This window comes from Acomys russatus, chromosome 9 (assembly GCF_903995435.1).
Source record: "Acomys russatus chromosome 9, mAcoRus1.1, whole genome shotgun sequence".
NCBI classification, from domain to species: Eukaryota; Metazoa; Chordata; class Mammalia; order Rodentia; family Muridae; genus Acomys; species Acomys russatus.
This window is the reverse complement of record NC_067145.1, coordinates 47242094-47269427: the sequence shown is the minus strand read 5'-3', so window position 1 is coordinate 47269427 and position 27334 is coordinate 47242094. Positions and strand designations below refer to the sequence as shown.

At 38.8% G+C, this 27334-nt stretch overlaps 1 protein-coding gene across 1 annotated transcript in view; it reads left to right on the top strand.

Annotated features, from left to right (window-relative positions):
• Malrd1 (MAM and LDL receptor class A domain containing 1) overlaps positions 1-27334 on the top strand; it is a 641297-nt gene that overhangs the window by 603300 nt on the left and 10663 nt on the right. The window contains exon 37 of the mRNA XM_051151281.1: positions 5482-5578. Within this exon, the coding sequence (XP_051007238.1) occupies positions 5482-5578 (97 nt within the window). The remainder of the gene's footprint in view (positions 1-5481; positions 5579-27334) is intronic.

Genomic DNA, 27334 nt, shown 5'->3' with positions numbered 1-27334 from the left:
TGAGACCATCCAGATCAGACATTCCTCATAATTATGATCTTCTAACAAATAAAAATTATAATGTCAATTACTGCTATATCCAACTACACTCCGTATTTCAATTTGAGAACTACCATGGGAAGAAAGCATATGTGGCCAGCATAAGACAGTCTGTGAAGCCACAGTAGGAAGTTTCTCGGCATGGTTTCCTTATGGATATAAAACTCAGGTTCTCCATGTGTTCATTTTATCAAAGATGAAATGCAGAAATGTTTCCTAATTTGTAATATGCTAAATGTGGACTGTAAATGTGGAGCGATCCTGGCCCCTCCTAGCAAAAGTGGCAAGTGTACGTTTAATAGTTATAACATGTTGCTTTAAAAACACTTAATGAAAGGACACAAGCCTGTCTTCTACAATACTGAATTGTAGGTCTAGTCAGAAATATATTGAAATGCACGTTGTTCCTCTCCTCTTCCGGAGGACAGAGTTTAGAGCACAGCTGTCCTAACAGCAGCTCTGCAGAACTCAGTGCCCTCTTCTGACCACTGTGGACCCAGGACACAAGTACCATGCACTCACATAAATAATTTCTTTTTTAAAACTCTTAAATCATACTGTTCAAAACAATAAAGAAATTTTCAGACTCAAAGCCAAAAGCCTAACTGTGGAGAATTGAAGCTTGACCTGAGGAAAAACTGTAGAGATAAACACTGTTATCTCCATCTCTCAGTGATTTCCTGGACCATCCTTGTATTAGCCAATAACATCCTCAGAATGGCTTTTCCAGGAAAACAGTACCATGGGGACTCTCTGAGCTTGCAACAGGGCTCCAAAGTTCCTTCCTCTTTCACATTAGAGTTGAGAAAGGAATGTCTTTAAGGTTACAATAGCCATTGAAGCACAACCCTTTGTTATCAAGCACTGTAAACCCATCTCTGCTGGCTGGGAATCTATATGCTGACACCTGCATCATTGGAAGGAGGATTTGCCAAATGCTAGAGATCAAATGGGCCCCCACTCCACCCAAACCAAAGGAAAGCTACAGAGCTGCATGTCGGGGCATTGGTGAAGTGAATTCGGGGGAAGCACTTAACAATGTTCTCTATAATTGGGTCATAGTTTGAACGTTCAGGTAGTAAGAAGAAAATTAAAATGAAGAACTTACTAAATAAGCAAAGTAATGGTAAAAACTGATGCATAAAACCTAAATAAGTCAGGTGTTTATATGTATTTTTTCTTATGGACTCTTTGAATAAAAATACACGGTAAGCTGACTACATTTAAAAATAACATGATTAACAATTCAAAGTTATTGGACCTATTTTCTTTCTTCTTGGCATGAAAAAAAGGAGGAGATACTTACTCATGCATAGAGGTTGATAGGGAAAAAAATCAATATCCAAGCATTTTGAATTAGAATGATGTATATTAAGGTAGCATTAGTATGCTCAGAGCCTTCATAGATACATTGGCACAAGTTGGTAAAACCAAAAATACTTGGGTTGTATTTTTCTTTGAAGAGCTAGGATTTATTTATTTTCTCCTTTTAAAAATTATTATTATTATTTATTCACATTACTTTCCAATTGTAATCCTCTTGCTCTTATCTTCCTGTTCTCACTCTCCCTTTTCTGCTCAATTCTCCTACCCTAGACCTCTGACAGGTGGGGTCCTCCTCCCCATCCGTCTGTCCACAGGTCTCATCCTGATAGCCTGCATACACTTCCTCTGTATTCCCACGCGGGGGCCTCTCCGCTAAGGGGCAGTGATCAAATCATTTGGGCGCCATAGTTCTTCTCAGAGGCAATCCCCTTTCCCCCCACACACCCTTTCCCCATTTACCAATTGAGCAATCCGTCAGCTACATCTGAATGGGGTAGGTCCTTTGCTTGCAATGTCTTTTGCTGGTGCATCAGTTTGTGCTGGCCCTCTGGGTCCAGATCTGCCAGCATTGATAGTCTCCGTGTGGAGCTCCTGACAAACCCCATCCCCATCCTTCCATCCCCAAACTCTTCCATGCAACTCACAGCTCTTTACCCAGAGTCCGGCTATGAGTCCCCAGTATCTGTCTCGATCCCCAACTGGGTGGAGTCTCTCAGAGGACATCTATGTTGGGCTAATATCCACTTATCAGTGAGTACATACCACGTGTGTCTTTCTGGGTCTGGGTGACCTCACTCTTGGTTTTATTTTTTATTTTTATTTTTTAGTCTTTCAAGACAGAGTTTCTCTGTGTGTAGCTCCCGCTGTCCTGTAATCACTCTGTAGACCAGGCTGGCCTCAAACTCACAGAGATCTGCCTGCCTCTGCCTCCCAAGTGCTGGCGTTAAAGGAACGAGCCACCACCGCCCGGCTCACTCTTTGTTTTAAATAAGAAGTAAAAGCACGTTTATTTTCAGCCTTGCCTAGACATAAAATAGCTAAATAATTCCTATAAGGAACATTTTGGTCTTTAATTGTCAAGGTATATGATGAATCTTTGTCCTATTCCCCGTTGGAACAAGTTTCTAGCCTCAAGCAATTATGCAATAGCCCAAAACCTGCTGGACTGCTGGGTGATAGGTCCAGATTCTGTCTCTGTAACTAGACTGTTCCTGTCTGGATGGCTCTTCTTTGGTGCTTAGCCTTATAACCAAAGCACACTGATCTTTGCCCACAGCTCATCCACCTTTCCTGCCTTATTTCTCCCACAAGGGCCTGGACTCTTCTCCTCTGACAAGCAGAAAACCACCCAGACACCACTAAATCCTCAAGCAGTCTTCATCCTGGGGTGTTAGACATTGCTGCTTTTCATTGTTATTCTAATCTTACTGGCTTAGTAAAGAGAAAGACTCCCTGTAAAAATGATGAGGAGAGGGATGCTAGTATTTTCTTTCAAAAACATCTTAATGAATTTATTGGGGATTTATGGTAAGCTTGGAGGAAATGAGTCCACTCGGCTGTACTTGGATCAGAGAAAATATTCTTTTTTGCTTTCCTCAGTTACTGCAGTTTTCCAGGGGAGGCAGGAGAAAGTTATTTCCATGCTGCTGCTGGAAGGAGGGGCAGCTACCATCCTGGCATGGCACTGATGCTGTCCTCAGGATCTGGTTCAAAGGAGGACGACCACCCTGCCATGGAAAAATTACAGAAGCCCAGGGATCAAATTGCCATAATTACTTCAAACTGGTGTTCCATAGAGGAGGTTTTGTTTGAGAAATGGAGATGAAAACACATTAAATGTTCTGAATTCTTTCTGCAACCCTGTAAACATTTCTCTTTCCTCTCCCCTGCCCCTGTCAGAGCAGACACAGAATACATAAGGTATCTATACGCCACACCAGCATGCACATGTGAAAGATTGCTATGTAGCACTCATTGTTGAATGGGGACTGGCAAGGAGACTTACAGTCATACGTGTTGTGAGAAGAAAAACTGAATACCCAAAATTCAATATATCTATATTCATCTAAATTTCATAAATTTCAAAATTATTGAATTGCATTTGATTTCTATGTTTAAAGGAATATTAGCTTAACAAAGGAGAGCTATCTAGTGACCTGTTAGAACCAGTAAATGGGCCTTTTTTATTTCACTCAATTCATTTTTTGAAAATGAAGTGCTTCCACTCATCCAACTTCTCAAATTTAAAAGGGAGATTGACAGAAAACATGTGCCTATAGATTATCCTAGTTAGGGTTACTGATGCTGTAATGAAGCACTGAGCTGGGGAAGAAAGGTTTATTTGATTTAGTCTTCCATTTCACTGTTCATCATCAAAGGAAGTCAAGACAGAAGCTCAAACAGGGCAGAAACCTAGAGACAGAGACCATGGAGGGATGCTGCTTACTAGCTTGCTCCACATGGCTTGCTCAGCCTGGTTTTTATAGAATTTAGGTCCATCATTCCAGGTATGGTCCCATTCACAGTTGCCTGGCCTTCTCATGTCAATCACTCCAATGCCCTACTGGCTTGACTATGGCTCATCTTACAGAGATGTTTCCTCAACTAAGGCTTCTGTCCACCAATGACACCAGCTTGTGTCAAGATGACATAAAACTAGCCAGGACAGCAAGCAATACTTCTGACACACAAGTTTAAACACAATATTCAGAAGTTACTTTTAAACTAATTTTGTAGCACATACTATGACCTTACAGGAAATCTAGGCCAGAACACTTCAATTTGTATCTCATTGTTTCTGCTAAATATGAACATAGATATTACTTCAACACTCCTTTGTGGAATCACTATACAGGAAAAATGACTTAGAAATAAAAATATTTCTCTGGGCATAGTGGTAATATCTTTTAATCCCAACACTTGAGATTCAAAGGCTGGTAGGTTTCTGATTTACAGGTCAGGGCTAGAGAGAGAGAGAGACAGGGGCACCCTGTCATGGATAACAAACATGGTGCTTAGAAGGGCAGTCTGGTTTGCAGACTCTGATGTTCTGAGGATAATCTGTTCCAGTATGGCCAGTTTGACATTTATATTCCTGAATAAACTAGGTTATGGAAGTTGGTGTCATCTGAATACTTTTTTACTAAGGTACAAATGATATTAATCTAAGCTAATTGTAAATCTATGTGATGATTTACTCGTGATGAGAAATGCATTTGTACTCTGCTTTATATGTATGGTAACCTATAGTATATTATCTGAACAAACTTAAGCTCGTCACTTCTAAAACTATGAGGCCTGAAGAGGGAGCCTGGGTGGTCACGGGTTTACCTTTTAAGTATGAGATCCCATGTTCAGTCCCTAGAACCCATCTTTTTAAAACATGGATGTTGGTGATGTGCTTGGAATCCCAGGACTGAGGAGACAAAGACAGGTGGATCCTGAATTTCCCCAGCCATCCAGCCAAGCTTACCTGTCAAGTTTCAGGCCACTGGGAGGCTCTATTTCCAAATTAAGTGAATGGCCCCAGAGGAGTAGCCCCCACATTTGTCTACTATCCCCATTCTCATGTGCAGACATACACACATGAAGATAGACACCCAGCGTGAGAGCTTTTGCGTTTGAGACAGATGAGAAATAAAATGACAATGGCTACTAGTGAAAAAAAAGTCAATATTTACAAATAAATAAAAAAAAAGATGTGTGAAAGCCGAGATCTGTCTTTTAAAATCCACAAAATTCTATTAGACAAAAGCATAAAAATAATAACATGTGATGTTGTCATTTTGACTTAACATTTTGGTTTCTCATCCAGTTTTCTCATCGTCCTATTATCTCCAGGTTTCTTGACTATCATCAATGTGACCACCATTCTGCTCAAGTAGCCTTCGCCCATTTTGTGTTTGTTCTGTTTTCAACTCTCACATGATGTTTCTTTTTCAGGTGTGGACAAGGATGGACGGGAAATCGATGCCACATCAGGTCTAACCTTTCTACTGCGGGTTTTGTGTACACTCAGAATTGTAGGTAACATTATGAATGAACAAACAGCTTGGGATCTTTACTATTTTTTTTTTTTGGACCATGTTTATCCCTTTTATGTGTTTGAAATCCTAGACATATGGACTCTGCTGGGTATCGGACTTGGGTTCCTCGTGACACATATTGCAGTGGCCATCTTGTGTTTTCTTGCAAACAGAAGAGGACTAGTGAGGTAAGTCATGGCTTCTAGCTCTGAGTGAAAATGCACAGTGGGAAATTCCTGAGTTATGTCATCTGTTCTTTCCTTTCATTCGTCTTTAAGTGGAAAGAGTTTTTAAGTTTCTATACTTTGGGGCTTCCTTTCCTGAACACAAACAGTAAACAACTATTTTCCAATCAATAATTTACATTTTACTTATGATAAAGAATACAGGACATCACTCAAGACTGAAAAGATCTGGTTGTATTTCATTTCAATGGTACCCAGGCATGGCCTCAGACCTGTAGGAAAAACCTTTTCTAGTTTCTCCATAGAGACTGGCCTCCTAGCACTTGTGTTCCAGCCAATACTCCCCTCCCCAATGCAGCACACACGCCAGATTCTAAGATCTGCTGGACCAGAAGATCTGGGTCCATGGCTAACTTGGAGCTCCTCACAATGCACAAAGCTATTAAGAACACTCAGTTTCCAACACACCCACCTCTTCCCATCAATGGTGTGAACTACAGGTCACACAAATAGGAAGAGGAGCTGACTTCTGCAAACTCATCAAGATAAGGGAGTCTCATAAGAGGGCATGACATTGAAAGAGATATCTTATCTGTATGCCTAACTTAGTGGTCACTTAGACATGTGACACCAATATGTCCCTGAGCAATGGATAGCAAGCCATTTTTCTTGAATTATTCCTATGTCCTGCTTGATAAAATCCTCTCAGGTTTACAACTCCTCTAATCATATTAGTTAGCAAATATCATCTTCATGTCATGAATTAAAGGGAATCTGTTATAAAACTATGATATGCACTATCAAAACCCACATTTAAAATCTATTCCCATCCCATCCACATGTTTGTATTCATGGAACAGTTTTTCTATTGTTTTCAAAGTTCTTAAAGTATTACCAGGCAGTATTTGTAGTCAGATATGAATAAGAAGCATTTTGGACTTCAAAGAGCTTTTAATAAAAAGAAAGACGCAGACTCATAAACCCAAATAAAGCATTGGTTGTAATATATACATAGATATATATATGTATGTATGCATATATGTGTGTGTGTGTGTGTGTGTGTGTGTGTGTGTGTGTGGTATGAAATGTGTTGGAGTTGAGGGTATGTCAGGTCTGGCAAACTAGAAACCTGTAGAGCCGGTGACAGACTGAAATTTAAGTCAGAGTTGAAGGTCCGGCCTTGAATCCAAAATCCACTGCACAGGCCAACAGGCTGTAAACTCAGACAGGCTGTTCTAAGTTGTCTTAACAGATTTTTTTCCTCTTTACAAAAGTTCAGTCTCTCTCTTTGGGGGCCACCCACACAGTGGGTAAGTAAAAAGATAAAAAGTTCCTATACTTAACCTAAAGCAAATTGCTTTACTTAAAGTCAATTGACAGTACATTTTGAACACATGTAAACAAATGCCTTCTTAGAAACATCTAGATCAGGGGCTGGGGAGATGGCTGCTCTTCCAAATGTCCTGAGTTCAATTCCCAGCAACCACATGATGGCTCACAACCATCTATAACGAGATCAGGTGCCATCTTCTGGAGTTCAGGTGTACATGCAAGCAAAAACCACTATATACATAACAAATAAATAAATCTTAAAAAACAAACAAACAAACAAACAAAAAACATCTAGTTCAGCATTTGACTGAGCAATTGTCAGGAACAAGCTGTAACCTGACCACAGCCACACATGAGGCTAATGGACATAGTGCAAAAAGAAGTTGCCTGCCCCTTTTTCTTTTGTTCTGCACCTCCATCCTTTGTTAAAGTCTACTTAAAATTTTTTTGTCTTCAATTCTCTGATCCAACTTATTTTAATATTCTCTCTCTTTTAAATATACTTAATATTTTAAAAGAATCATAAAGAAATCATTTCTTCATGCAGATGATATCCAAATATTATCATCATGGAGGACGTAACCAGAGACAGAGCCACAAGTAAACAAACAAACACAAACCAAAATATTGGAGTTACAGTAACCCCTCAGGTAGTCCAGGGGCACCTCCCTACCTCCCACCGGCTGATTAGTTTCTCAGCTTCTGCTTCTGCCTACAACATGAAAACAAGCCTCATAAAAGAAGGTAGTGCTGATTCAAATCCAAACCCTGAGCTTCAGCATCTTCCTTATGCCTTATGTTAAGGCTGCGGGGAGGAAAAGGGAGAGAAGAAATGATGGTGGTTGCTGTGGGCTTCAAAGAGGATTTGATTAAGTGCTAAATAGTGAAATTGTTTGCAAAATTATGGCTGTGATGTGTGATGATAGGCCAGGATCTGAGAAATGGACCAAGGAGGAAAGGCATTTAATAGAATATGGTGAAAACGAAAGATTCAGCAATCAGATTGCCAAATAGAACACAAGAGCACATTCAAGGTAATTGTCTTTGTGGTCCTTTGTTTGTAGCTTTTCTTGTAACACAGTGGACTTTGCACATTCTTCCCTAACTCTTTTGTGGTTTTTTTTTTTTTTTCCTTTCTTCTTCCAATTTTTAAAATTATCTTTCTTTTTTTTTTAATTTATTTTTTTAAATTTGTTCACTTTACGTCCAGTTGTAGCTGCCTCCTTCATCACCTCCATCCTCCCTCCCCCATACGCTCTCCCTGCCTCCCCTAGTCCTCAGAAAGGCGAGATCTCCTCCCCTAGCATCTGACCTCAGCCAATCAAGTCTCATTTGGACTGCCTATTTCCTCTTCCTCTACAGCCTGGCAAGGTAGCCCCGCAAGAAAGAAGTGATCAACACGTAGGAGCCAGAGTCTATGTCAGAAGTAGTTCCTGCTCCCGATATTATGGGAGCCACAAGGAGACTGTGCGGCCTATCTACTACATCTGAGCAGAGGGTCTAGGTCCACACCATGCATGGTCCGTGGTTGGTAGATCAGTCTCTGCAGCACCCTCCCCCTCCACCCAGATTTGCTGGCTCCACTGGTCTCCTTATGGAGCTCCTGATTTCTCTAGGTCCTTCTATTCCCCAACTCTTCTATAAGACTCCCTGTCCTCCACCCCAAAGTTTGGCTGTGAGTCTCAGCATCTGCTTGGGTCCCCTGCTGGGTGGAGTCTTTCAGAGGACGTCTATGGTAGGCTCCCATCCTGTTCCTTCTCTTCAACTGTTTCCTAAGTGGCATCTGTAGTTTATGGTGGCACTCACTCTGTTTTAGCCCCCTTTCCCCAATCCCTGCTTAAACTCTTCCTACTCCCTCCCACTTTAAGATCACATATGTTCTTTCTCTTCACATCTTCCTTAAAGCCTTATTTTTCCTTACTATGGACATGGGCCCCATTCTGGTTTCTGGTTTCACAGTGTCTACAAAAACTCATTCCTGAATAAATAAAATACATGTAAAAATTAGAAGCTAGGATCCTCATATAACCAAGAACATACAGTGTTTGTCTTTTTGAGCCTGCGTTACGTTGCTTATTATATTTTCCAATAAATTTTTTTTAATGATTTTTTTTATTAATTTATTCTTGTTACATCTCAATGTTTATCCCATCCCTTGTATCCTCCCATTCCTTCCCCCTCCCCATTTTCCCATTATTCCCCTCCCCTATGACTGTTCCTGAGGGGGATTACGTCCCCCTATATATATTAAGATTTCCAAATTTTCCTTAATTTGGCTGACTAAGAAGACAGAGTGTAAGCATGCCCTTCTTCCCCTGGGCTCCATGTGCAGCCCTCCAGAAGTGGGGCACTGGATTAAACAGGATGAGCAGGGCTACTGTTTGGTCAAGGATATTGGAAGAGCTACACTCCCATGCGAGAACCTTCAAACAAGGCCATGCCTGTGTTTGTGTTTGTGTGTGTGTGTGTGTGTGTGTGTGTGTGTGTGTGTGTGTGTGTGTGTGTGTGTGTGTGTGTATGTGTGCGTGTATGTGTGTGTGTGTATGTGTGTGTGTATGTGTGCGTGTATGTGTGTGTGTGTATGTGTGTGTGTGGTATTTCCAATTCTCCATTCTTTTCCTTGTCTGGTTGTTTTCTATTTCTGTTTTCCAAAATTTACGTAACATGTTCTTAGTTGTTAATAAGATTTTATTGTTGAAGATACCATACACTTACTTGAGTCATAGGAAATAAATAAATCAAACTAGAACTTACCTGGAAGCTTCATCCTTACAAACTAATTTTCAAAGTGCCAGAAGGTGCTATGCATATCACTAATAGGGAAGAAAAAATTCAATAATTGCACCTACCAATAACAACCATCCACTATGGTATTTAGATGACTAGTCCCATGGTCTGAGTACTTTCTGATTGGATTTAAGACGTGTTCCACAGCACTTTATCTTTGAGATATGGTATCTCACTTCTCCTGGCTCTCATTGATTCAAATAGGGTGGCTATCCGGTGATCACTCGGAGTCCATCTGTCTTCCACCCATTTTTCACATGAGTAAAAAGGATGTGAACTCAGTGTTTCCTGTTTTCATGGCAGGCTCTTTACCAACTGAGACATGACTCTAGGTCCTCACGGAATTATTTTTAAGGAACCGCTACAATATCTAATATTTTATGTATTAAACTTACAAATATAAAAAATGTAGATGATAGCCAGGCATAGTGGTGTACAACTTTAATCCCAGCACTCAGAGAGGCAGAGGCAGGCAGATCTCTGTGAGTTCAAGGTCAGCCTGGTCTACAAAGTAAGTTCAGGACATCCTGGGCTACACAAAGAAACCCTGTCTCAAACAAACAAACAAAAAATGTAGGTACTAACTAAAATATTAAGAGCTTTTGAAGTGTGAAGAAATAGCTCACCAGAAAGCATGCTAACCACACAAGCTTGATTCCCAGAACCCCCAGTGTGGCAGACAGTCCATGCAATACTGGAGGTAGGGAGGCAGAGCCAGACAGGTTCCCTCAGCTTACAGTCCAGTCATCCTAGGCCATATGGTGGGTTCCAGGGCAGTGACAGAGATAAGCTACTCAATCGTGCTTGGTTTTGATATCATTCAAATATGTTCTTCCATCTTGTCAATATTGGTCATTCAAAACACTGTCCTCACAAATGCTTTTATAGAAGTCATTACAGCTTTGAAACAGCTATTTCCACATTATAGTCCTTGTCTTTGTGTCACGGCACATAGCAGTTCCTGAATAATTGGGACCTAATGTGATAATAGAGGATTAGTTAGTTATGCTTTACTGAGTGGCAACATCACCAAAAAAAACACTGAGATCCAATCAAACAAAAATATTGCTATGGAATTTCACAACTAGTTGCGTTTTGCCATAAAATTATGTGAACTATTTGGCCAGGAGATGATTAAGTAAAATAACAATGGCTTGCCTGAAAATAAGGCCAAAATCCAATATACACAACAATTAATTTAAGCAAGAAAGCATCATCTTCTACAAGTAAGCCTTGACTTAAGATTTTTATTACATGATGTAAAAAAGAATCTGGCACAGGAGACCCTTCAGTAACTTGAAAGAAAAATTTAATTAATTTCTTTTAAAAATAGAATATGGAGACTCTGGGCTCAAGCAATGTGAAGGACAAGGAAATGGCAAAGTTGCTATTAGACATTTCATTTTCTGGAGGTTTTTATAGTTTCCTTAACCTTTGCACTATCTCCTTGCCACTTTGACTGCAGAGAAAATAAAGGAGAACAAGCTATCATAATCAAAACAAAGAATTAATACAAGTCTCAGGGTGTTTGCTGGAGCTCGCGGATAAAAATAAATGAGATGGGAGCCTTAGCAAGACTGGGACCAAGTAGAACTCCTCATTGCCTTCCATTTGTGCGCTTGGTGCTTGCCAGCTTTGTGGTTCTCTCTTGATATGTTTCCTCTGTTCTCTGTCCAATTTCAAACTGTTCGCTAGAGGAGGGATGCTATTTGTATGTTTTCTTCCCAGATATGTAAGAGATGAAGTCCATCCAAACGTACTCTTCCAAAATATGCACTCCCAATGAAAACCTACTGATTCGCCATCTTCAGCTAGGCTCCCAGGTCTGGTCAAATCACATATGGGAGAGATATGGGGCAATGCCAGTAATATACACATTCCACACAGAGCAAAGGCAGTCCCATGGCAGTGAGAGCAGACAAGACAGTGATCACCAGGCCTACAGTGATTGTCTCAGCAGGTAAAATTATTTGCCTCAAAAACTGATGATTTCAATTTCTATGTGGTGGGGGGTGGGGGAGGGGAGAGAACTGACTCCTGAAATAATTAAAAAGTGTTTCACAGTAAGAGAAAATAGATGCCAGTATCAAATCTGTATCAATACATCACGATCAAAGGGTACAAGTACATACTAGGCCATTGGTCCTTTCTTTAGGTAAAGCCAGGTGATATCCGTTCTTCTTCTATTTCAGACAGCATCATCTTTTCTTGGGGAAGTTTTGGTAAAAAAAATAGTTCACAATCCCATCTCAAGTCACATGTATCAGAACTATTGTACTAATTTAATAAACAAAGAACAAATTTTAAAAAAAATAAGGAAATAGTTTACTTATGGAGGGAAATAAGTCCGTGAAAATTGCAACAAAAGTTTAGATATGAAATATTTCTAACAATTTTATAGGATTATAATTAACTAAAACTGGAGGTTAGTATCCAAGATCAAAGTGAGGTAGATTCCCATGAGACCTAGTCTGTCTTCCAGGCGGATGGCTGCCAATTGCCTGTGCCCTCACATGACTGACATTAGAAAGTCAAGCACCTCTTCCCACTTTAAAAGAGCTGTGGTCCCTTAATTTAACGAGGTTTCACTCTTGAGACCTCACATAAACCCAGTTATTTCTTAACCGTGTCACTTTAAGCACAATAGCTTTAGCGTGTGAAACACTGAAATATTCAGCGTACAGCAGTATGAACAAGAGAAGACCGGCCACCGAACAGGAGTGGTGGTGTTCATAGGAATGCTGTCTTAGACATGTCTCATGACTCAAATGCACAGATATTTATGAAGAGTTCTCAGGGTGGAGGGATGACTCTGCCATTAAGTGCACTTGTTTGATTCTGCTGAGTGTACTGATAGGATGCAGACCAACACCCTACAAGAGTGAAATGAGAAAGAATGGTGAAGATAATTAGGCCTGCTTACATTTCATGTAGGAAAAGAAAGAGAGATGTTCAGGATCCCCTCTCCTGGACCAGTTGTATTTGCTGATTGGCCCATCAGTAATACCAATAGTTCCGTGAGATTCTTGAATGGGTGGCACAGGCTATAAAATTGGTATCTATTATGATTATATTAAACTTTCTTTATCCTACTCATTTTCAGTGCAAAGAAAATGTATCCTAATGTGAATCTTTGAATGCAGAAGTGTACCTGCTATTCGAGTCTGAGATCCCCTGATAGGCCTAACCTGAACCAAGAAATGAATATTTATTCTAATCATAAACCAAACCTCACTTGTTCTCTGCCAGAGTCCCTTGTGAGTCTGTGTGGGTGCCATGAATGAATATTTATCCTTAGCCACTAGAATGCCACTAGCACAGTGAATAAGGTTGGTTATAAGGCTTAGGGAACCTTTGCGCTCTCCCCAGTCCATATCAGCATTCACCCATAAGAAACCAAGCCCATCCTTACATCCTGAGGCCAGGGAGGAGAAAACCTATCAAATCTCAGTCCCCTGTGCATGCCTTGGTCAATCTCAGGCAAGCCTGCTCAAAATTAATTGGAGAACAGGGTTTTGAAAAACAGGAGTTGGCTGTAAATCATATTTTTCTAGCCTCTCTTTTCTTGTTCTTTCTCCCTATTTATTTATTTATTTTTCTTTTTTTTTCTCCCTATTTAAAGAGATAGTTAAGTGTCCTGTCCTTTTATTCTTTTTCCTTAATTCTGTTTCTAGCTTTCTTTCTTGTTATATGATGCTAGAAAATATCTAAAGAAAAGAAGAAATCATATTCTCCAGCTCATAAAATGTTCTTCTTTTCTACACTATTTACAGGAGAGAGAGAGGTACTCATGGCGAGTCTTGATGTATTACTTGAAAATAGTACCATCTGGGAAGGTGGAAAATAAATACATGCATGACAAGGGCTGTAAAGAGGAGGGAGCATTTGTGTTAAGATCTGAAGGAAGAAGAAAACGTGCTCAGTTCAAAACAAAGACAAAATATCGAAAGCTGTGGGATCAAAATAGCATGATGGATTGTAACATATGGGAAGGTAACTGGAGAAATTACTCTTTTAAGTGTATGTAGTAAAATGTTAAGGGGCTTTAAAGCCTGCAAAGAGTGTCCAGTTTTCTTTGTTCTTAAAAGAAAAAAAAATACTGTCTTCTGTTTTTCCTAAGAGGTCCACTTTCTACCACTGAATGGTGGTTTTGCCATTTTGTTTTTTATTTAGAGGCCAATCCTGATATATTTCACTAACAAGCCCCTTTCATTGGCAATTACAATGTATGTAGTTAATTGGTGGTATTTGAGGGAAGGTAAGAAGAGAGTGTTAGGCATTTGTAGTCTGATAGGTCTATAGGTAGACCTGTCCACCCCGGCATATAACAGTACTGCTATAGTGACCTCCAATAACCCAGCATTCTGAACCATTCTTTCCAGTTTCTCTGCATTCTGGCCAGAGCATTGCTTAAGCAACATTTTCCCAAACAAATGTCTTTTTTCAATTTGAATATGCCAGCCATTTCCCATTAGGACTTTAAATAATACAATTAAGTAAAGTATATTAAGTAAATGAATGCCAAGATCATGTCTATATTAACAGAAGAGCAGTGTGAGAATAGATGTGGGGGATACTAGGAAGAGGGGGCAGGCTAAGGATAGAAACCCCGTCTAGATTTCAGGGAGATGTACAGGATTTGGGGGTGAAAATAAGAATGAGAGAAGATTGCAGAATAGCAGGCTTCGGTAATAGCATGGCTGACAGTGCTAATGAGACTATCCCCAAACCAGGAAGAAGCCAAGCTGGGCAATAGAGAAATAAAATGTTTTAATATTTATCATTTTCTTATATGTTAAATGATGAAACTCGATTATCTTACCATCTATAAGGTATCCTCAAAACGTAAGCTACAGATGCATACTTTTTACAATATCTTTCTAGTGAAGTTAATATTATTTTTAACTTAGTCATTTCTTGAGCAAAATTATCCATAAGGTCATAGATTTGATATTCAACCTACAACATTTTCTAGTATGAAATGGAATCATATAGTTACAACGTTTGTGTTATTAAATTAATCCTTCATATCACTGGTATTATAACAGTGACAATGTGGCAAATTATAAATTCAGCCATTTTAAAGTGCTCTTCCCACTTTGAAACTGCCTGGTTTAAATCAGATATTAAGCTTAGCACTTTTGGGGGCCTAAGTATGGCCTGGCTGACATTTAACTGCGTTAAGCCCTTCAGCTATTAAGGTGCCTTTTATTTGACAGAGTCTTGTCCTACTTTTAATTTTACTTTGTGAGTCCCTGAAAGAACTATGCCCTGTTGGGAAAAAATGTAAAGTAGTCTAACTTACAGATTAGGAGTGATTGATATGCCTGGAAATTTTCCTGTATAGCCTAAGTTTTGCCATGCAACAAGCTCATGGACAGAAACATGTAGTACTCAATTATTTTAGTGCTGTTCCTTGACAAAACTAGGGTAGGGAAGGAAGGGAAAATAATGACGACTCGTCTTGCCTTTTCATTAACACACAATAAATATTTCATTAAAGATGGTTAGGACAACACTTTTTAAAAAGATGTGTAAATGTTTTTATTTCCCCCTTTGTAGGTCTTTCTGAACTCTAGCTGGCTGGCTCAACTTTGCTGTTCTGTCCCAAACTCCTCTCCAGGCTGACTAATTGAACCTGGCTTCTCGCTGGCTTCTGACTGAATTGCTCTGCTTGGCCTCAAACTAACTCTGGGAATATGTTCTAATGTTCTGGCTCCTTCTCATTCTCTGGCTTGTTCTCTCTGCAACTTGTCTCTGTGAAACTGCCCCCTGCCCACACATATTTCACTACTGCTCCTGCTACATTTTTCCAGCTTCATGTGCTGCCCTTAAGTAGCCTCTATTTCCTATGCTGTTCTCATGAGAGTTGTATGTTTCTATCTCTGACTCATTCTGTCAAACGCCTCTCTGATTCATCACTTTGTCTGCCTCTCAATTAGATGTCATTTTCAAACATGGCTGCTTCCTTTTATAAACTAACCTTAACTCACATTGTCTGAGATTAAAGATGTGTACTAAGGGCATATCTATATTTCAGATAGATCGTGCTATAGTCCAGGACATATCTGCATTTCAGCCAGATCACATAGATGTAGTAGGTCTTTTGCCAGAACAGCTATGTTCCTGGGTTAAAATTTCTCTACAAAGATAGTTGGGACATAAAGATTTGCCAAAAACAAAAACAGAAACTTTAAAGTCTGATAACCGGGGCTACATGAGATAAATAGGACCATGGTATAGGATGGGTAGTGAATATGAAGGATTCATTGTTCAAATGGAGATAGAATAAATTTTCAGAATCCTTTCATTTAATTCTTCTTTTACTGTAAAAATAAAACATGAATAGTGAACATTTCAGCAAGGCCAAAAGTAGTATCTTCTGCCATTATTCCCAGGGTACCATGGGATAAAGGAGCCACTGTTTGTCCTCCAGCATGATTGTGCTTGGCTCGTTGACTTGTTTCTGTGTCTCCTGTGGCAGATCCCGGCCATCTTGAAAGCTGAATTCATCATATGCTTATATTTATACCTCTAAGCTTCATAAGTGGCAAGGAGAGTTAGCCCATCAAATGTTTATTAGGTCTAGTTTTTTCATCCCGTCTGTCCTTGGTTATTGTCGCCCAGATTTTGTATTACAAATACTATACTTTATCTATAATTTATTCATCTAATAATTTCATCAGCTGTTCGAAAAGCCTTGGATATCTGTATTCCTGAAGACTTGTCTTTAAAGTTGGCTGGCTTTCATTCTATTTATTCTATTAAAGCCAAAAGGACGTCCAAAGGAATTCCAGATAATGCTTACCTGTGTGGCCTTTGACACAGCCATTCCTGAGGTCAGTGGTGCGCTTCAAATTCAGTTCTTGATTACGGTTGTAAATACCAGAATTCTAATGAAGGGAGTCTCAAACCTACAAGCCCAACTATTTATAATCTTTAGCAAGAGTTCTTTTGGTTACTGAATGACAACAATCTTGGCATTTTAGGAAGACAGAAAATCAACTTAATGTGTTCGTGAGTGTAATACAGTCTTCATAGTAAACTACTTAATTCGATGGTCATCTGTGTGACAGATTTCTCCCTGAAGTTACTCTAGCATTTGACAACCTAATTGCTACTCTTGTTTATAAAAATAATATTATTCATGTTTTGTTAAATTTAGAGGAAAAGATAATTTTAAAAGATTTTATGATGAAGTCTTTTCAAGAATGTAAGACATATTTATAACACAAATAATTTTTACATAGTTTAAAAATTACTTCCTATGTTTTTACTCCTTATCTCACATTTATTTAAACAATTCTCCAATAATTTAATATATTATTTGCCATAGAAAATCAGTCTGATACCAGTATAAAATAATCCAAGCTTTACAGTTTATACATATGTCAGTGTATTAATATTAAGTATCTAAACTTGTTACATTATATTATTTATTTTTAAAAACTTTTTACTCTCTCCCCTTTGTTCATTGTAAATCTTACATATAAGAAAGCTCGTGTCTTAGAGCCTGACATATTTCTAGGTTGGATTTGTTTCCTCCTGACCAAGCAATTGGTGCAGGCAAATACACTGTAGAAGAATCAGAAACATTTCTATGAAGTAATGAAACTTGGGAAGGCAGCGAGGGCAAGTGAGCGGATCATTGGTAGTACAGCAGAGAGTGTTACCATAGTTTGTAGCTAGCATATCAGGTGCCCAGGGTAGACATTAGAATTCTAACTGAGATTTACTTGTGTCACTAGAGGATAGAGAACAGGAAGGCTGACTTTTTAAGTTTTCCTCAGTAACTGCTTTGTTATCCTTTTGATAGACTTATTTTTAGCTTGCAAATCTTCATTCACATAATTTCTCTTGAGAAGAATCCTTGGAGACACTCCTACAACCTCAGCAATCTGTTTTCTGGGTTAGAATTTCAATCACACTAATGAATCAAAGGCTAGAACTACAACAGCCCCTTCTGAAATCAGCTTACTTTTATCTTTTGGGCGGGGGGAATGGTAAAAAAATCTCAGAAATTCTTTCATGTACTGTTAGCAACCATTTATTAGAGTCCTAATATGCACTTAAATGTGCTAGAAGCTGGGAGTATAGAAGTAGCCACTAAGACTGGGGAGATCAGTGGGTGAGAGCACTTGCTACATAAGCCTGAGGACCTGAGTTCAGATGCTCAGCTCCTAGAGAAGGGCAGCATTGGCAACTTGAACTTGGAATCCTTTTGGGAAGAGACAGATGCAGGGAGTTTGCTGGTTAGCCAGCCTGGCCAAAAAAAACAAAAAAACAAAACAACAACAACAACAAAAAAAAACATGTGAGCTTTAGGTTCAGTGAAAGGCTCTGCCTAAAATAAATAAATAAACAAGGCAGAGAACAATAGAATATGTTGACAACCTTTCATGTCCCCTGCATCCACACACACAGAAGCATGTAAACCTATATACAATATGCATAGCATGCATACACTGCACAAACACTACATACACCCCAAATTAAATAAGTAAGTGATACTTTATATGCTAGTGAGGGAAGTGTATGTAAACCAAATGATCCTAGTGCTGCAATAAATACATATCAACTGCATTGAGTTATTTCCTAAGATGCACTGGAAAGCTATAGGAAGGCACGATGCTTTGAAGATGATGGCAATATAACTGGAAAGTTGACTAAGGGTTTTCTGAGGAAGTGACATCACAGATGGAAATCCATCAGACAACAAAGGAAGAGCATCCCAAGAAAACAGAATCTGTCTAATAACAGAACTTGCATAAACGGTCAATGTGAGGCATTCATGGGTCAGATAGGAATAGGAAAAGAAATGCCTGCAATTGACTGGGAATTTGATGTGCACAGATCAGTTTAGAGTATTCTACATAGATGGCAAATTGTGTGCTGCTCTGTCTAGGACTCCTCCTTATGTTTCTGATAAAGAAATAGATTCAAACTAACTATAAATAAATGTTACCTCATTACTCTTTTCATTTTTTCTAATAAGTATGATAAACTGAAATCAAATATAGGTGCAGGGACATTAGAACTAAATATATTAAGTCCAAAATAACATATATTTAGAGGTATTTGAGGATATTCAGGATTCATAGTGGGAAAAAACCCAATTTTAAAAACATATTTCTTACAGTTGCCAACTTGAAATTAATTGTCTGCAAGCTTTGCAAAGAAAGAAACTGCTAGGTAATTGCTGATGAAAATCACAGAGGCTGATAATTAACTTCAACATCGCAATCAGTTTTCAATCGAAGAGATCATATGTCTAAAAAATTCAATAAAGACATTAGAGTAAGTTTTCCTATTCAGCAATTTACAAGGAGAAATGCTTCATTCTGGTGAAAGACAGCCACAAGCTAAGTGGTCTTCTCCAAGGGAGGGGATTCAAGAGGTCACAGGAGAAGGGAGCGGAGGAGTATTTCCAGTTTGGGAAGCAGCAAGAACGGGTTGAATAAGAGTAGAAATCAACCATGCCAATGACTACTTACTAATATTTGACAACACCTGCTGTAAAACAGAACAACTCAAACTGTGTGTGCGGAAGGAGTATCTAGGATGTTGCTCTAATTTCTAAACTGCCACGGATAGATGCCTTTATCAGACAAATAATCATTAGAGAAATGAAATAAAAACACAAACTATTAGTGGAAATTGATATGAATGAATGAGAATATGAAATGACTGAGAATTCTGTTTTTCTGCATAATATAATTTTTAATTATATTTTTCTTTATTCTTGAGACTTTCACAAGGTATATAATGGTTTATGATCATACCCAACTCCAATTTCTCCCCCTCAACTCTCCCATTTCCCCTCATTTCCTCCAGCATGTCTCCCTCTCAACTTCATGACCCTTTATATATTTTATTTTATTTTATTTTATTTTATTTGCATTGTGTTTTGCCTGCATGTGTGTCTGTGAGAGAGTGTCGGATCCTCTGAAACCAGAATTACAGACAGTTGTGAGCCGCCATGTGGGTTCCAGGAATTGAACTCAGGACCTCTGGAAGAGCAACCAGTGCTCTTAACCACTGAGCCATCTCTCCAGCTCCTCATTACCCTTTAAAAAACACTACATCCCATTACTATTTCCCATAAATACATAGGTGAGGGAAATCATCAATAAAGTATAGAAAACCTATCAGGAGCCACACCCTTAAAAAGAATGAGCGCCAACTGCCAAAAGTGTCTCAGAAAGGCTTTGGCTGGAAGGCAATTTATGCAAGATTCTAACTGACTTGACCCTCTTCAGGTCTTCTGCAGGTAACCCCAGGTGTTGTGCAATGCAATAGCCATGCCATGTCTAGAAGACAGCGTTTTATAGCACTTTTCTTCATTCTATGATCATTATAATCTTTCTGAACCTTAGATTTTTAGATGGTATTTGTAAATATTTCCTGTGTCTCTCTGTCTCCCTCCCTCACCCCCATCCCTCTCTCTCTCTCTCTCTCTCTGTGTGTGTGTGTGTGTGTGAGAGAGAGAGAGAGAGAGAGAGAGAGAGAGAGAGAGAGAGAGAGAGACAGAGAGAGAGAGAGAGAGAGAGAGAGAGAGAGAGAGAGAGAGAGAGAGAGAGAGAGAGATACCTGTTAAGGCTATAACTTTACCACTAAGCCACATTACCAGCTCCAAATATTTACTATTGCTTTTATATTATCTCATCATGAAACAACGATTAGTGAATCAGAAGCTACACGGAAACTGCTCCCTGAGTTTACAACCGGTAACTGTCTAATATATTGTTTTCTAAATAAGCTGAAAAGGCTATGAGCTCTGCCCATGGGAATTTAATATTGAAGCTGGAGAGACATGGGCAGAAATAAACAAATGCCACAATGTCCAATTTTTCTGTAACGGTTCCTCCATAAGTTGTTGCCTCTTCATTCCCTAGGCAATTAAAATAAAACACTAGGTAATAACTGAAAAACAGTCACAAACAAGGCAACATTTCACCCAGAGAGACTTAATGTACACGAGAATTCAAACAGGAAATGAAGGTGAAATTTCATGTACAACAATACACCTGGAAAACAATTTTATTGCCAGCAAAAGAAATTACTGTAGCTCATGTGGGAAGGTGAAGAATGGACACAAGATAAAGTTCTGAGAAGTGGCCATTCAGACTGTGAAGCTGCCAATGTTTCTGGCCAATGAGGAAGGCACAGAAAGCAAACTGGCCTTGACTTTGGGATTCCGCACCCATTTTTAAAGAAGCTTTAAATAGAACAGATAGACCTTTTAATACAAATACAAATACATATAAATGCAGTAATAAATAGAATTAACATTATTTCTTTGTGTGTGTGTGTGTGTGTGTTTTATAGTAATTTATTCAGATTACATCGCAATTGTTATCCCTTCACTTGTATCTTCCCATCCCCCCTCCCGGCCTCCCTCCCTCTTACACATTTTAAAATTAAGCAGTGTAGCATGGTTAGCAGGTACCTTGAGAAGACCTGATAAAGGGTGGATCGTGGAAGTGGGTTAGGAGTCTAATACACAGATAGCCCAGATCATAAGACCCCTGAGAAAACCACCAGGACTTGATACCGAAGCAACACAGACAAGGTCCTATATTAAGGGCTTGAACTTGGGCCACATCCTTCCTGATGCAACAGGATGGGAGCGTGGCGCAGAGCTTCAAGGGCAATGGGTTTATAAAGGGGGAAAACCATAGGGTTGTGGGTCACGGGGATGGTGACCTTTAGGAAGGCTAGGTGAAGGAGGCTGGATCTCAGGGGAAAGTTGTAGGTCACAGCAATGTTGACCTTCAGGCAGATTGAGTGGAGGCTGAGTCTCGAGGGGAAGTTTTTGTTCATCTCAGGAACATTGGGACTTTCTGGGGACTGCTGGCAGGTGCAGTTTGCAACAGTATGTGGTCATTCCCAGAATGCAGGGATAAGGGTCACAAGAGGACAAGTTCTCACAGAAGATGCCCACCATGGTATTAGTTACAGGACATACAGAACGTGGCCTTAGTTTGGTCCTTACAGGAGAACATAAGTCAGTCAGGAACAGTGAGGTCTTATCCACTGTTCAAAGGTGTATAAGGAGCTGGGGAGCTGAGGAGCTCGTACACAAGAATCACTGTGGGATCCTGGGATCCTTTCTGAGTTCTACAGCCATCACCCAACTCAGAGATTCTAGTTCAAAACCACCCTGGGAATCATTTTTAGGAACCCAAAAAAAAGACAAGAAAGAATTTTAAATGACACCTAATCTTCCCTTATGGTATTAGTGTCATGATGTGTCTTCTGAACTTTATACACAGCTGTCACCTTGAAATGAGAATCAATATGTATGAAAAATTTCTCCTTTTGCTATTTTGTCCGTTATTACTTTTTTAAATTTTAAGATGGATTTTCCTCTTTGAAGTACTTTGAGGGCTCCCAAGAGCTTTTATTAATGTGGTTTATATCTACCAAATTTTCTATAGTAGAAATTAAAACTAATAACTATTTGAGACTACATTTTATTTATGTTAATAATATCCTATATATTACCAAAATTAGAATTAAAGTGTATAATACGTATGTATGTATGTATGTATAAAATGAAAGTATCATTTTCTGAGAATTGAATTTTAAACACTGTGTACCTTTAAATTTTCACATTCATAGACGAAAGGGATAAGAAAAAATATCCTCAGAAGATGTACCTAGCAAAAATCTACTGAGAGGCTAGGCATATAGTCTCACACTTGGAATTACAGCACTGAGGAGGCTGAGAAGGGAATTGCTTCTGAGCTTGATGCCAGGCTAGGCTACATGGAAAACTCTAGGCCAGCCTGGGCTAAAGGGTAATAGCCTATCTCAACTTCACATTATGAAGACATTGACATGAAAGTCTTTATTTGTTAAGTAAATGATTATACAAGAAAATAGAGATGTGTGTTTCTCTCTCTCTCTCTCTCTCTCTCTCTCTCTCTCTCTCTCTCTCTCTGTCTCCCTCCCTCCCCCCCTCTCTCTCTCTCTGTGTATTGAAAAGCAATGTTAATTTTAATAACTTGACCATTATTGGCAATTTTATATTACCCTCAAACTTGATAGTGTAATAGTTTAAAATGTGATATCTGAAATAACGTCAGTAAACATGTTTATGCTGTTGTCTTAGTTAGGGTTTCTATTGCTCCAACAATACACCATGACTAAAAACAAGTTGGCGTGGAAAGGGTTTATTCAACTGGTACCTCCACAGCACCATTCAACACTGAAGAGAGTCAGGACGGGAGCTCAAGACCTCATGATACTCAGGGTAGGGGCTGATGCACAGGTCATGGAGGAGTGCTGCCTACTGCCTTGCTTCCCATGACTTGCTCAGCCTCCTTTCTTCTAGAACCCAGGACCACTAGCCCAGAGATAGCTGCATCCAACGTGGGCTGGGCCCTCCCCCATCAATCACTAATTAAGAAAATGCCTTACAGCTGGATATTATGGGGATATTTTTCTCAGTTGAGGTTCCCTTTATTCAGATTACTCTAGCCTATGTCAAGTCTACATAAGACACAAGCACATGTCATAAGTTCACTTGGAAAATGCCATTTATCTATGTATGATTTTGAGGGAGTTTCTATGTATTAGCATAGGCTATGATGCAATAAGAAAAAACTCTCTCCAGTAAACTTTTCAAATGAACAAAAATCTGTTTTCTTTGTTCAAAAAACCAAATTTTTCAAAATTTCTAATTTTATGAATATTTTTATATTCTTATCATTAAGAGATGTTTTCACATGTTTGACTTGATATAAAGTGTCTTGCTCCATCTATATTTTTACAAAAATGACTGCAAAATGCCATGGTCTGAATAATATTTTTTCTGTTAGTCGTTCTTTCAAACAAAGCATTGTTGTATGAAAATGAGTGGTTAGTTTAGCATGTAATTCAATCTCACAATTCCTCCCCAAAAGTTAATATATGCCTGTATTCTGTACTTGCCTATTTTCTATCCATGTACCTGTTATACATACCTTCAACAATATAGCAGGAGTTGAAAGACAAAATGATTAATAATGGTTACTGCTTTATCAAAATCAAGAGGGCTTTTTAAAAATTATCACATGCTTGTGATGGTAAGAAAACAATGTACATTTCCATACCATGGCCCCGAGTAGTGGATAGCTATCATCAGGGCACCTCTCTATTGCACTCACACTATTAAGCAAAATAAAAATGATAAAAAGCCTGTTTTAATAAAATGTACTAAGTTACCCTTGTATTATTTCATTACCTTAGAAGAAATTTTGAACTGACAGATACCCGGACCTTCAGACACAGTGGTTCATACATAAACCATACTTCAGAGATATTACTGTATTCATCTAAATATTCTTTAAAGTATTGACTGGCCTGTACAATGCTGTCATCACTTAATAGTGCTTGGACGAGTGGATGAGGGGCTTGCCGCTAATGTTTTTGATAGCTTGTTATGACCTCTTTCTACATAAATCTTCACCTTCCCCTCTAATTATCATCTGAGCGTTGTCCACTAGTAACTTTACCAAGCCAGGAAAAACTTGCATGCTGTGCTTTCAAACCCTTGTCCATAGGAAATTCCCTGCCCTGCATCTGGTTTAAGTTAAGTGCCTGTGGATTTGCTAACGCTGCACTTGTGAAGTGTAGTGATGACCAAGCTCTCACTGGCAGGCCCACTTCCTCAAGGTCAGGTTACAGGAACCCGGGTCAGCTTCATACCTATAATTGCATCCATATTCCTGGGCATATTCCTATCCAAGTGCTCAATCATGGCCAGCTTGCTTTTAAACAGTCACAGGTTTTGTGGTCAACATACTTATTTCCCTCATGAGAAGAATAAAAGGAATATGGCAGTTACTATCTCATTTGAGTGACTTCCACAAAATTTGGTGTTTCAGCATTTTGGGGTCCATGACCCTAAATGTTGAATCTTTTCCTGTCCATTTTGTGGCATTTCTAGTTGTGTTTGCAAATCTCCTTCATTATGACCTTTCTCTTTGAAATATTCTTTTTAATTTTTTTGTTAAATATTTTTACATATGCACTTACATTATTACACATATATAATATACTATCTGCAGCAAAAACAAACCATGAAACAGTCAGGAATCATATTAATGTTACATTCATAGTGCTTTGGCTATTTGTACTTGGCAACCTTAAAGAAAACATCTTTCCTGTCTTGGTGAGTCTAAAATGCTGAATTTAAATCAATATCTATCATATCTCATCATTATCAACTTAAAACATCTATCTAGACCTAAAAACATCTTAACCCCTGAACAACTAAGCTTAATCGTAAAACTAAACTATCTGGTCTTAACCCCATCAGAGACTTGAGAAGGAATTAAATTAATTACCTGAGTGAACCAGAAATGCAGGTTTGCAGCTTCTCAAATGAGAAGATGACAGAGATAGTGTGCTGCTAGAGCAGTCACCCAAAATTCTTTATAACATTGGAACATCTTCTCAGCCTTCTGGCCCATTGTATATGACAGACATATTTGAGAGGCAGGAAGTATTGAGAACTTGCTTACCCAGTCATGGCAGAGTTTGGCCATCAACTCTGCCTGCATCCAAGCTTGCCCACTTTTAGCCAGAATTCTGTTTGTGGCAGAAATAGGACATTTTGCCCAGTGGCTTGTTTGCCACATTTAAAGCCATTTCTATAAAGAAGTTCTAGGATGCTCATTATCTTCTTGAGGTAGGTTAGTTGTTGCCAGGAGTTAACCTGTCTCATTATCTATGAATCTTTAAAATAAAAACATCTTTAAATGTCAAATTCTGTATGTCTCTGAAGTTTTTGAAGACCTTATCTATTTTACCTTATCTTTCTATAGAATCATATCTATCTGTTATGCCTCGGATGTATAGTCTTGTGATAAAAATAGACTATTAATTGATATAACCATGATTTGATGAACTAACAACTAACTTGTATAACTTACTTATCCCAAACAGCCTACAATAGCACTTTCAAAATATTGGAAGTAAAGCTTGTATTATAATTGAGTTGTACTGGTACAATAACACATATTAGAGTAGAAATATATATAATGTGTATAAAGAATAATTTTCCCAAATATTTTTCTTATGGATTTGGAAATGAAAACTTCTAGTTCACTGATATTTGCCCTCGCTTGTCTTTGTGTTTTCAAACTAGCCTTCTTCCTTTCCGTCTCTTCCATGTAATTTCATCTTACTCCACCCTTCCACCCTTCCCCTTCTTCTTCCTCTTCCTCCTCTTCTTTCTCCTCCTCCTCCTCCTTCTTCTCTCTCTCTCTCTCTCTCTCTCTCTCTCTCTCTCTCTCTCATATCCTTTCACTTTCACACAGATTTAAAACAAAACCACCATTTTGAAACCAATATTGAAACATATAATAATGAATTATCTCCTTCTCTTTCTAGTTCTTTCTCCTGTCCCTTTATCAGATTTCAGAAAACTTGATCCTCTGTATATCAATGAGAAGAGGAAACTCTACTGGATTCTTCTTTTACTATCTTAGAGCACCATGCAAATTTATTTTATCATCAGATACTTATAGTAGATTTAATATTGCATTTTTAAGTTGGCTTTGTTTTATCTTTGAATATGTGTGTGCATAAGTATGAATGCCAATGTACATATGCCAAAGCCAGACTTTGGAGGTCAGAGGACACCTTGCCACTGCCTCTTCCAGTCTCTTGCTATTCTGTCTCTTCTTTCATCTCATAGTGGAGTGCCAGCATTGCAGTGAAGCGCTACCTGCAGCTTTAAATGTGCTCTGGGCATTTGAACTCAGGTCCTCATACTTTGTGGCAAGTGCAAGCACTGAGACATTGCCACAGCCCCCAATGTTGACTTTTTAAAAAAATCACAAACACGAACAAATAGAAATGTCTCCCAAATTAGCTTTTTTTCTGTCCCTGCTGACTGAGCTCTGGGCCTCTGGAGAACCTCTCCTTATTCTTGGTCAGCTGCTTTTTCTGCATAGCTTTTTACTAAAACATATCTTGGAATAGACTCAACCCTGCATTTTGGAAGACATTAAAGAAATATGCAAAACCTCCTGCTGCCTTCTTAAAATAATGTTCTGAACTTGTTACTTATTCATGCTGGATGACAGAAGAGGGCTGCACATAATAAATGTCCCCTGTGCTTCTGAGTACCTGTTTTGTTGCCCTTTGAAAGTGAGGCCTGTGTAACTGAGTGTCCTGCTTACAGTTGACTTCCAGCATCTTAATGTCATGCTTCTGTCATACACTGAATAAATGCACGATACCATTTCCATGTGCTATTTCACTCCCTCCACTGCCCTCTGCTTTCTCCCACTGTCTACGTACTTATGCTGTGTTCTTTCACTGCACATTTTTTGCATGATGCCTTAAAAAGATCATAAAAAATGACAAAATATTGTATAAAATTTTAAATATGTGATAATTATCCTTAAAATAAGTCTATACAGAGAAACTAAAATTCAGGCTGCAGACCGAGGGGCTGGTTGTAAAATACATATTTCTAAGGTTTAGAGAGCAGAAAGCTAGCCTAGACAGATCAATGGACATTGAATGTTTTGTGGAGAACAAGGGCAGCAGAGTCTTCCTGGAAAATGAACAAATAGGCAAAATAAAAACAAAAGCAGTCCCCACCTCCCCAGGTTGGGAGTAACTAGAGAATAAAAAAGA